Source organism: Chiloscyllium plagiosum, chromosome 44 (assembly GCF_004010195.1).
Source record: "Chiloscyllium plagiosum isolate BGI_BamShark_2017 chromosome 44, ASM401019v2, whole genome shotgun sequence".
Classification (NCBI taxonomy): domain Eukaryota; kingdom Metazoa; phylum Chordata; class Chondrichthyes; order Orectolobiformes; family Hemiscylliidae; genus Chiloscyllium; species Chiloscyllium plagiosum.
Genome location: NC_057753.1, coordinates 13,503,771 through 13,516,538, shown reverse-complemented (window position 1 = coordinate 13,516,538; position 12,768 = coordinate 13,503,771). Strand labels below are relative to the sequence as shown.

Genomic DNA, 12,768 nt, shown 5'->3' with positions numbered 1-12,768 from the left:
TTCACGTGACCGATCAGAATCACGTGATCGATCATTGTTTCTCCAAACAAATGATTTGAATTTTGTTAGATGCAAATGGTTGCTGCATTTTCTACATCGCTCATTGCTGTAAACGTGGAACACTTTGTGACATTACAAAAGGCTTGAAATCATGTGTTCACTTTTCATTCACTAAATAGACAGCTTTAGTTTATTTCTATAATATAATTATAACGAATAAAGTTTTACATTCAAATGAAAAATATCAGAAATCACCGAGAATTCTTCATTTCAGAACCACTCTTGATCTCAACATTGCGTGACACACACTGTCATGCTTAGAGACTCTCTGACAGTGTATGCACAGGGTCAACCCAGTTCTGAGACTCCGAGGGTCTCAGTGCGCAGTAGTACACTGCAGGGTCTGCCAGTTCTATTTTGACCACTTTCAGGTTGATGGTGTGGTTCACGTGATCGAGCTCTGAGGATAGCCGGTCTCTGTGAAACTTCTCTGTGTTCCCGCTAAATTTGCTTCTCCATAGCAGAAATTCCATGGAACAACTGGAATGTTGACGGTACCAGAACAGGTAAGGAGTGCTGCTTATGGTAGTATAATTACAGAACAACTGGACACTGTCCCCCACATTCACTACGATCAAAGCCGGTGTCTGTGAGACAGAATCTCCTCGACAAAGTTCTGTAAAATTGATCGCTTGATTTATTTGATTGGTTAATTGATGGACTACATGTCAAGTGTACCTCAGTGCAGTGAAAAGCTTTGTTTACGGGTGGTATAGACAGATCATAGTAAAGAAGGATAAACAGTGCAAATCATAGGATGAGGAGAACAAACTTGGACAGATGCATACAGGTTTGCTGCAAAGGTCAACATTAAGAAGATTAGCACTTGAAGTTAGAGACTCCAGGAGAATCCGGAAATTACAGAGAACACTTCATTATTCTTATGCCACAGTCATCCTGTTACCTTGAACAATAATCTGAGAAATAAATTCGGGAAGCTAAAAAAGAATAAACATCATGGAACTCAGCAGATGCATTGATAAAGAGTTTTGACAGATTAAATAAAACCACCTTCATAACCAGGTCACAACAAGGTCATTTTCCATTTCGCTCCCGATCCTGAAGGGAAACAGAAAACGGAACGTGTGCTTAAAGCTCTCACCTCTGTGAAAGTATCTGAACGGACCAAACCTGCTTACCTCCCAACCTAATTCTTCCACTGTCTTTCACTCACGGTCGTTTGCTAACTCATCCCAAACGGTGCTGGTGTTGGAAAATTTTGGCTCCACATGAGTATTTTCACTTGGAGAAAATGTATCGCTGCCTCTGTGTTGATGGAACTGTTTGGGTAAATGTAATTGCCGCTGCTGATCTGGAACAGAGAGATCCTCAAGTTATCAACCTACCCGTTAGAACAGCTGCAGCTGTGAGGTATAAACACAATGCTCCAGGCGACATTATTACAGAGAGATCACAGAGAATGTGAACAGAACTGGTCGAAGCTAAAATAACTTTCGTCAAGAATTGCTAACATTTCCAGATCTCTGCCCATTGGTTCATTGTTGACAAAGGCATCAGGTGACAACCAATGAGGTTGAATCGCCTTTGTTCTTCAAGACAAACCAATCAGCGTCAAGCTCCTTGAACGTCATTTCAGGTGACCTCAAGAGAAAGGAACACGATGAAATTATTCGCCAGATCACGGGGTTTTACAATGACTTTAAACCAATATTTAAACCAGTTTTATTTGCCTATAGGCGAAGTCAGAGAAGGAACACAGTCCATGTTGTTCCAATCAGAAACAGGTTTCCCAGTTAAAAGAGCTGCTCTCTGATGTTTTGGGAGCTTCCTTTAGCCTAGGCTGAGGGTCAGTGTGTTTGAGGATTTTGCTCACAGTGATGTCAATTTAAAGAAAAGCTGCATTTTGAATTATTTAAATGGTAGAGTGGAATGTTAATTTTGCTGCATTTTCTGATAAATTTCTTTAATTTGGCATTGTGCTATAGCAAATGTATCCATGGCATCTATACAGGATACATTGCAGCACCTGGAGAAAATGGCTCAATGCCACATTATCAAGGTATATTTGTGATGCATGCCACAATTGCCTGCAATTCCCAAATACTACATACATTTTTGACGGAAGACATGATGATAGAGTTTCTCTGAGAGACTGAATGGGAGTGGCAAGAGAGCAGATTCTGTAAAACTTCATAGAAGGTAATGTATTTTGTCAAAAACAAAAAAAAATACTAATGGCAAGGCAAGTGATGAGGATGCTCAATGAGTATGCGTGAAAGACATAAAGAGGTTAAGTGAGTGGGGCTACCGCTTCCTCTGGAAGATCATGTCGGAATATTGCAGAACCAGGGAATGAACAATTGAGTCGATTTGATGATATCGAATGATTAGGTTTTCGGAAGCATATTTGAGTCGACTGGATTGTGTGACTGTTAATGAAATGTGAATGATATTAAAATAATTGCCGCTTTACTTTCGTTCACGGTTGATTTATGACTAAAATTGATTTAATATTTAATGGATATGCATCACACTCGTTATTTTTCCATTTATTTTTCAATAGTTTATCACCATTTTATCTTCTACATGCACTGTTACTTTATTTCTGCTCTTCCTCTCATCTTTCACTGATGGAGGCATAGCTGTATATGCTTGCTTTGTCTCCGCCCAGATTTCGAATTCTCTTCACTTCTTGCACTCTTTACCTCTTGCTGGGCTATATTATCTTTTTTTTCTTACCGCATTCTCCTTAACATCGAATTATAGAGCCCTGAAATAATAACTTTCATACTCAGCACTGGGAGACACGGACTCTGCATCGGTTTTTGTTCAGACTCTCCCTCTGTTTATACGACTGTGCCTCCATTGGCACAGAGATAGATGGCGGTGTCGTTAAGTCTGGCATCTCTCACACTTAGGACACTTTGTTTGTAGTCTGTACTGACAGAAGCGGAGATCCTCTCATGTTGATCAGCCTCTCTTTTGGCCATCACCAGATAGTGGGGCGGCTGGTTCGGGAACTGTCTGTACCAATGCACTGTGCCAGATGTCGTGGTTCGGGAGCACTCCATGGAAGCATTTTCTGCCTCCTTAACAACTGTCCACTGAGCAAGTTGCGTAACTTCGTCCTCTCCAGTTTCTACCGTGTAGATCAGAGAGGAAAGCAGGAAAAGAACTCGGTAAATTTCAGACATCATCGAGTCACATGAAACGTAAGGTCGACAGAGTTTTGTTGCAAAAAAAAAGGAGTTAATAACTAGAAAAACACTCTTTTCGTGTCGAACACAGTCCTGCCTTCTTTCGAAGTTTTGGAATATTTTGTGTCTTGGAGTTTATCTTTCGGTTACAAGTCTTTCACACTGACAGTTGCTCACAGGGTGTGTAATGTCACTCCGCCCTCACATTCAATAAATGTCGCAGATTCACCCTGCCCTCTAGTGGCTTCATCCGGAAATTGCGACTTAAATTTTCTCAACACAATTGCGTTCACATGGCTCATTGTCAACGAAGATAAAAATACCCTCCTCGCCCTCCCCCCCAAAAAACGTTCCCTGGTTTACTCTGCACATTTTATTTCAAATGCAGCAGCCAATGATTTCGGGGTATTTTCTTCACGCATTGCCACTGAAACTGTATTCCACACTTTGATCAGCCTCATTAAATCAAGCAAAAGAACTCAATATTTATCCTACAATTTTGGTCTATGATTTGAAGCGGCGTGTCACCTCAGCACAATGCACTGTGAACATTTATTTCCATTCTGTGCACTATACTAACAGGAAGAGCAACATTGGTAACTCATTATCTTATGGTCATCTTCCTGAAATAAACTCCTCTCTCACCTGCATACACATACACGTGCATGCATGCGTGCGCACGCGCGCACATACACGCATAAAAATGCACATCTTCACCCACCTTTCTCTGATGCGCCTGCCCATATTGTGGAAACATCTCTACAATCTGCTTCTATTGGAAGATGCTGTTCATTCTTTCTACTGGTACTTCAGAAACTGAAACGGAATGATGCGGCCACACTTGGAACATTGCGTACAGTTCTGGTCACAACATTACAGGAAGGATGCGCAAACTTTGGAAAGGGTTTAGACGAGATTTACTAGGCTGTTGCCTGGTATGGAGTGAAGATGTAACGAAGATTAGTTGAGGGACTTGATGCTGTTTTTGGAAGAAAAAAAGACGGTCGAGAGCTGACTTAATTGAGACAGATAAGATAATTAGAGTCTTATTTTGGGTGGGCAGTGAGAGCCGTTTTCCTCGGATGGCGATGGCTAGCACGACAGGACATGACTTTAAACAGAGGACTGATAGATATAGGACAGATATCATAGGTAGTTTCTTTACTCAGAGAGCAGAAGAGGCCTGGAACACACTTGCTGCAGCAGTAGTAGACTCGCTTACTCCAAGAGCATTTAAATGATCATTGGATATTCATTTGGACGAGAAAAGAATGTGGGGATTAGACAGGCTTCAGATTGGTTTCACAGGTCGTCGCAACATTGAGGGCCGAAGGCCTGTACTGCGCTGTAATGTTCAATGATCTAAATGTGGACAGAAGGGGAGCAACAGATAGCACGCAAAATGAAAGGAAGCAGGGTACTTGCTAAATTTTAGGTTCGTGCTTTTGTGTGCGCGTGCATGTCTGTGTTTCTTTCTGTTTGCATTTCTGTCTGCGCATCTATTTATGTGTGTTGCTGTCCGTGTATATGCGTACTTTTATGATGTTACCAATGTGCATTTCTGTGTGTTCATGTGCGTGTCCCTGTGTGTGTTTACATGTATGTGTGTCTGTGTTTATCTTTGTCTCTTTGTGTGTGTGTGTGTTTGTGCACATGCTTGTGAATGTATGTGTCCATCTCTGCGTGCAATGGACATTATTTCTGTCTTGGTGTTGAAAGAATTACAGTTTCACAGTTTTCTGCTTGTTGCTGTCTTCTGGATAATATAATGTTGTTCCACGGCCTGCTGTTGAATCCAAGTGGTAGACATCTCAGAAAATATTTTAAGGGGGCTCAGATTGGGAATTTTTCAATGGCGACTTTCTAATATTCATGACGTAGTAGAACGAGGGGTATAGTTTCAACACAAACATTTTTACACAGCTCTCCAATGATCTGGTATCAATGATTTGGATGAAAATGTACAAGGCATGAACAGTAAGTTTGTAGATGACACTAAAATCGGAGGTTTCGTGGTCAGTGAGGAAGGTTAGCAGAAATTGCAGCAGGACCTTAATTATCTGGGGAACTGGGCCAGAAATGACAAATGGAATTTGATATAGATAAGTGTGAGGTTTGCATTTTAGAAAGTTAATTCAAAGCACGAGCTTCATAATGGATGGTAGGGCCTTAAGGACTGTAATGCAACAGATGGACCTTGGTGTTCAGGTACACGGTTCTCTGGAAGTCACAGTCAGACAGGGCAGTTAAGAAGGTTTTTGGCACACTAGCCTTCATCAGTCAGGGAATTGAATGTAGAAATTATGAAGTTATGTTGCAATTGCACAGGACGTAGGTGAGGCCGCACTTGGAGTATTGTGCTCAGTTTGGTCACCTTGCTATATGAAGGATGTAAAACAATGGAAAAAGTGCAGAAGAAATTTACACGCATGTTTATAGACTCAGTGGTTTGATTTATGAGGAGAGATTGGTCAAACTAGGACTTTTATCTTCAGAGTGTAGGAGAGTGTGGGGAGCAAGGATGGGGTGGGGTCGATCTAATCGAGGTGTATAAAACCATGAGAGGCATGCATAATGTGGATGTACTCAGTCTGTTCCCAGAGTTGTGGAATCAAGAACAAGAGGGTATCGATTTAAGGGAAAAGAATGAAAGGGAGCCTAAGGGCAACTTTTTTTTAACACAGAGGGTAGTATTCATGTGGAATGAACTGCCAGCGGAAATGGTTGAGGCTGGTACATTAGCTACATTTAAGAGGCATTGAGATAAGTACGTGGATAGAAGGATATGGGCCAAGTGCAGGGAAATGTTGTTCGTGTGAACAGGCAGCATGGACCATTTGAGGCAGAGGGCCAATCTGCTAGAGGACTGTATGACTCTCTCCATTTAAATCAGGGAAGAGGGAAAACTTATCTGTCAGTGCTTTGTGAGACTTGGGAATGTCCTTCCTCAAAAGGCAGTGGTCTTTACTTGAGAGATGTCTCCAACTGATTCTGAATGTCTTCGCCATAAGTGAAGGGTGGACAATTCCAAAATACTTTTCATGCAGCAGGATAATGCGTTCTAGGTGCTGGAGCATTGTTCAAAAACTGACTTTTTGAAGCGTAGTGAGTGTATTTAGGAAATCAGAAATCTAATTCAGGTCTTAGGGATAATGATGCAAATTCAGAGCTAGAGCCACATCTCCCATCACAGAAGAAAGTTAAAAATTTACATTTACGAATACAGCTGGTTGATTCGAATGCCTAGGTCGCCACAAGACCTGCAGTTCCAAACGTTAAAGAATTTATCAAAGTTCACAAAATTCCGTATTTCCCTGTCGTTCAGTACCAAATTAGCAGACATCCTGGCCCGGGCTTCTGTACTTAACATAAATTTGTATTCATTACAAATGAATGTATTCCAGATACAGGTTAACAATTATGAACTGATGATATATATTTCAATTGTTGCAACTCTTACTGCCATGAACAACTACTACCCTGGGTTCCTTGAATGCAGAGAAGCCAGACACACAAAACCTTTGTGTTACGGGTGACAAAATAAACTGGGCTGGCATTTCAATTGCTCCTGTTCACAATGTTCTTTATGTTGACACTTCTGTTTGTAGGACTTGTTGCTTCTTAATCTGTCTTCTTTGGCACATTCATTTTCTGAAGGTGGCACACAATGGTTCACATTGATCACGTCTGTCATTGCCACACTGACTAAGTATGTGAGCAGATGTTGTTGTACATTTGAACAATGCAGTGCATTGCTGCCATTCCTTTGACATAATCCTCAACGATTTTTACCCTCTATCAGAGCAATGGCGTGCAGCCGCCAGCAGAGGGTGGCATTGTATCGCTTGCAGCACAGAGAACCAGGGAGAGAGGATTTGACCAAACCTAATTGACCGGGAGAAGGTGGTGGTGCCCAACCTTTTTGAATGTCTGCATGACTTCCTGAGCTATGGCACCCACATTGTTGTTATCAAGAGAGTTCCAGGATCTTGATCAGGTGATTATCAAGGAATGTGATGTAGGTCTACGTGACGGATAAGTATGGTCTGGGAGTAAAGAGTTCCTATGTACCTACTGGCTTTGTCTTTCTAAGTGGTAGAGAGCATGAGAATGTTCTGTTACAGGACACTCGGCGATTTTGGCAGTACATATTGTGGCCACGTTTGTGTTACTCTGCATTAGGGATAAAGCAGTGAATATTGGAGCTGATGGCCTTGGGTGTCAATCCAGTATGTTTTTGTGTTTTTCTGCATTTCATCTACGTAAGCAACTTCTACAGTCCACATTTATGATTTCCTTGAGATTCCATGCATCTTCTCTTTTCCCCTTTTGGTCATTCTTTGTTGAATTGTAAATTGCTTTCAATCCTTTGGCTTCTCACTGTTTTTTACAGCCTTGCAAGCCATAAAACATACATGTCTTCAATCTTTCGTTTGCCATAGCTGATTTATTTTTCCAGCTGCACATTGGTGTTTTCAAGGAAGAAATAATAAATACAGACCATATAATACATCTTCAATCACTCAGTACTGCCTTTGTACTTTCAAATCATTTTGTGTATTTTGGCAATCCATAATATACAATTTGCCACTCAAATTTTCATAGTTTCCATTGTTCAGATTTGAGATTCTTTTACAAGGTTTGTGATGGTTTGTAGCTCAGGTTGAGATTTAGGGTGTAGGTTTGCTCGCTGAGCTGTAGTTTTGATATCCAGATGTTTCATTACCAGGCTAGGTAACATCATCTGTGGCGACCTCCAAGTGAAGTGAAGCTGCTTGCAGGTGAAATGGATCTATAAAGTCCCTTAATAATGGTAATAGTTGGAATACCAAATAAAGAAAATTTTGCATTGTGTCCAAGAATTTCCTCTTGTCATGATATGTGCATCCCACACACTGACCTTTGAGATATGCCTCATTCGTTCTAATGAATTAAAATGAGCTGGAATATATTACCTGAAATGTTTGTTTAATAACCTTCAAAGGGAAATTTCAAAAGGAAATGGAAAGTATGTTTTAAAAGGAAAGCTTTGCAAAAAGTTCACAAAATTAGGAGGAGATGACCTATTAGTGTTATCGCTTGATTATTATTCCAGAGTCAGCTAATATTATGGGAACCGGGATTTGAATCCCACCAAAGTAGATGGTGAAATTTGAGTTGAATAAAATTAAACATTTGGAATTAAGAGTCCAATAATGACCATGAAAACACTGAGCATTGATTGACGTGATTCAGTAACATACTTAGGGGATATCCTCTGTTCTCACTTGATCTAGCACATCTGTGACTACAGATCCACAGCATGGTCTAGCTAACTACTCTATTCGAAGATGTCATAGAATCCCTGCAGTGTGAAAACAGGCTATTTGGCCTAACAAGTCCAAACCATCCTCCAAAAAGTAACCAACCCGGACTCAATCCTATAACTCTATATCTCCCCTGACATATCCTTGAGCAGTATGGATTATTTTACCATGGCCAATTCACCAAACCAGCACATATTTAGATAGTAGGAGAAAACCAGAGCACCCAGATGTAACCCACGCAAACACAGGAGAATTTGCAACACAGACATTTTGCCCAAGGCTAGAATTGAGCGCCAGTGCCTGGTGCTCCGAGGTAGTAGTGCTAACCATTGGGCCATCGTGCCACCCAAGTCTATCAAGTTCTTTGAAGTCTCAACAAAGGCATGATCTACATGACATCGAACGAGGTATCAGAAAAAATAACAGCAGAAAGAATAATGTGGACTCTGCAAAGTTGTCCTAACGAAAATGTGGGGAAGTAGTGCCAAATTTGGAGAGCTGTCTTACAGACTAGTCAAGCAACAGCCTGACATACTCATAACTATGGAATCATATCTGATAGACACCATCTGAGAGACAACGATCACCCTCCCTAGGCATGTTCCATCCCACCCGCAGGACAGATTGCGCAGAGGGAGCCACTCCATAGTATGCAATCAGGAGGGAGTTGCCCTCACAATCCTTGGCATTGTCTCCACACCTCATGAAGTCCCATGGCTAAAGGATATTCATGCACAAGTTAATTTCCTGGTGATTAATGTGTACTTTCGTCCCTTGAATCAGTCGCCCTCCATATTGCCTCTGATTGTGTGCGTGTGTGTGTATATATGTGTATGTGTGTGACTGTTGTTATGTCTGCATGAAACTGCTTTTCGGAAGCAGTTCGAAAGGGCGAATGGCATCGTTCCCTTACAATTCATCAGGATCTTTTGAAGATGTCTTTGGTAAGTAACTTAATTAATTTCACTTCTAAAAGTTCCAGATCTGGTGCCGATCTAAATTTGAAACCTGACATAATCTGTAATTTGGTTGGTGGAATGATTGATGCGGTGAAAATGTTAAAATTCGTGGGATAAAAATAGTTTAAATTTGAAGTCAGCAATTTGTCAAAACACGATCAGCCCCACTAGTACCACAATTCAGTTTCGAAGTGGATAACTGCCTGTCATTTCCTTGCTGAGCTTCACACAGTGACAATTAATTATGGACCTTGAGTGTACACTTTGATGAGACCTGAGTAATAAAATAATTTTGAATTATTTCATATTTCATCTGACCTACAGAGACAGATCTACCTCTCGGAAGAGTGACCGAACGATCGCTGCAGAAAATATACTGTAATGGGGAAAGGAGACAGAATAGCTGAAAGTATCAGAAAGAGCAACAGGGTGAGCAAGAGAGCCAGGGAAGAGATTGGAGAGCGTCAGCTGTATTCGGTCCTGTATTAACTGTGATTGGTCCAGTGGGGACGTCAGACCTAGAAACCAGCCAATTGAATCAAACCAAATGTATCACTTGCCCAGAAAGCGAAGATTGTTTCTGATCGGGGTTCAGTCCCTCGTGTAAGATCAGAAGGTCAAAATATTTTAAAAACTGTGTTGTTCACTGTCGAACCGGGAACATGTGCTTTTTATGTGCTTTACTGATTATAATGACTGTGGTGTCAGGTAAGTCTGTCTTAAAATCGTCAAGATAAGCTTCACTAGTTCGACCTTCAACTTATTGACAACTTCATTGTGTTTGTTGCAGGTGCGCGTGGCCAAGATTCAGTTTCCCAGAATCCACTTGAAAAAACGGTTCAGGAAGGAGACACTGTAATATTCAACTGTAATTACTCAGCACAGTCCACTTCTCCAGTGCTTTTTTGGTACATCCAGTATCCCGGGAAAGCGCCCGGATATTTACTGAGAAGATTCAACAAGGAAGAAGGACATACCTTTCCAGATTTCTCTGACAAGCTTTCTTCTACTCTGGACAAAGAAAAGAAAATATTTCCTTTAAATATCACTGCTGCTCTTGTCTCTGACTCTGCCGTCTATCACTGTGCGCTGAGTCCCACGCTGATAAAGAGTTGCAGTCAGTCCATACAAAAACTCACCACACACACACTCATTATGCTCCATTCCCTACCTACATCCTAAGCCACATTTCTGATATGTCGCTGGATTGTAAACTGGTAAGATATTGAAAACGAAACGACAACGGTCAGTCCTCCCAAAATACCCCTTTTAGCAGTTCGTGCACTTTTCCACGTTAAAGAAAACTCTTATATGGCTTTGCCAGTTGATGATAATGAATAAACAGCTCTTGTTACGTGGCACCGAAGCCACATTGTAATAGAAGCAGGAGAGGGCCATTTGCCCCGTCGAACACAATCCATCAAGATCTACCATTGCCTGAGCTCCTCCAATCTGCATTATCCCTATAACCCTTATTTTCCCGAACATGCAAAAACTCAATCAAATATATCTTGAATAAATTTATTGAAGCTGCCTCCATCGCTTCCTTTGGCAGGGAATTCCAATATTCTCTGGGAAAAGCAGAGAATATCCCAAATCCACTCCCCCTATTCTTGATGCAATGTCATTTAGTTCTCGTCTCAACCGCCAGCGGAAAAACTTGCCTCCATCTATCTTATGCATCCCTTTCATAATGTTATATGTTTCAACCAGATCGCTTCGCATTCTTCGAAATTCTATCGAGTACAGTCTCAGGCAGTTCAACGTCTCCTCAAAGGGTAACCCCCCTCATACCTGCAATCAATCTGGCGAACCGCCTCTTCACTGTCTCCAAAGCCAGAAAATTCTCCCACAAGTAAGGATACCAGAACTGCGCACAATCCTTCGGGTGTGGCCTCACCAACACCTTATGCAATTGCAGTAGAACCTTCCTGCTCTTAGATTCAATCAGCATTAAATATTAACCATTAGTGTACAGGACTGACTTTGTTAAAGAGGAGAATTGAAGTTAGTGCTTCCATCAGCTTTATTCAGTGATCAGCAAGTAGTTCTTGCCCTGTTATGGAGTATAATTTGGGCCGATATTGATAGATTGGTGGATCAAAAGGACAGATGTGATTTGAGTAGTGTGCCAGAATTTGGAAAGGATATGGATCAACCACCGTATTATTCACTAGTGGAGCAGTTTGGACGGGGCAAACGGCCACCCGTATTTCCCAGTGGAGTTCATGTGGTCAACACTTTGACGTCATGGACTGGAGAACAAAGTGGCTGTTCGCCGATTGGGTGCTATATGATGACTCTGGCAGAACTGAACCATTCGGCAGCGAGACCGGATATGACACACATTGACTGCCAACTCAAAAGAATTAGCTTCAATATTCTTTGTTCTAACCCTGCATCTGCTCTGTAAACATGTTGACTCTTCCTATTTGCTCATTTCTCACTGCTGCAACGCTTTTAACAGGTAAGTTTCTAAGTTGTAAAATATTCTCTTCTAGGTAAAATGTCTATCACAATCTTTGATTTGTCTGTGTTTCCCTCGATTGCAGTAAATGTTTTGACTTGCTAACATTCATCATGATCGTCATTTTAATGTCACTTTCTTTCTATATTTGCACAGGTGTAAATTGTGCCGACTCGATCTCACAGAAGCCGGTTACAGTAATACAATTTGAAAGAGATTCAGTGACTATTCATTTCACCTATTCGAGCACAGCTAACGCTCATACGTTACAACTGTACCGTCAGGACCCAGGGAAATCTCCAATATTCCTAATCTACGTTCCCAAGTATGGCAGTATCAGGAGAGGAGTGGGCGTGTCCGATCGATTTTCTGCATCTTTGGACAAGTCGAAAAATGAAGGGAATTTCACCATCAATGAGCTGCAGCTGTCTGACAGCGCAGTATATTACTGCGGACTGAGAGACACGGTGACAGGAACCAGGCTGGGCCTCGTACAAAAACACTGTCCCAATGGCTACTTGAGTCGAGAGTAAAATTTACTTCCTATCTTTCTTCCAGAATGAGCCAAGTTCAAATAAAAGAAAATAACTAACGCACGTAGGTCAATGGGTGCAGCATCCAAGAAGGATACATTTGAATAAAGCACAAACGTGCGATTAAAGATTTATGCAAATGAAAGTGATTGCAATAGAATTACTGTCGGAAGTATCTGGCATTGTGCTCCAGCCAGTGAAGGAGGTACACACCAGAAACCATGAAACATCAGTTTCAGAACTCATTGCGACACAGATCGAAATGACAACAGAAACTTGACTTAG

The 12,768-nt window shown here is 41.3% G+C and overlaps 4 gene segments (V, D, J or C); 2 read left to right on the top strand and 2 right to left on the bottom strand.

Moving 5' to 3' along the window:
- Positions 1–317: 317 nt before the first annotated feature.
- Positions 318–1,458, bottom strand: LOC122543699. The segment is given in 2 exon segments: positions 318–676; positions 1,407–1,458. Coding segments are annotated over 2 exon segments (411 nt in total).
- A 1,409-nt stretch (positions 1,459–2,867) lies between these two features.
- LOC122543698 lies at positions 2,868–3,215 on the bottom strand. The segment is given in 1 exon segment: positions 2,868–3,215. A coding segment is annotated over 1 exon segment (348 nt).
- A 6,890-nt stretch (positions 3,216–10,105) lies between these two features.
- On the top strand, positions 10,106–11,342 carry LOC122543697. The segment is given in 3 exon segments: positions 10,106–10,191; positions 10,274–10,600; positions 11,197–11,342. Coding segments are annotated over 3 exon segments (519 nt in total).
- Positions 11,343–11,893: 551 nt separating this feature from the next.
- Positions 11,894–12,483, top strand: LOC122543696. The segment is given in 2 exon segments: positions 11,894–11,950; positions 12,107–12,483. Coding segments are annotated over 2 exon segments (429 nt in total).
- Positions 12,484–12,768: the final 285 nt, after the last annotated feature.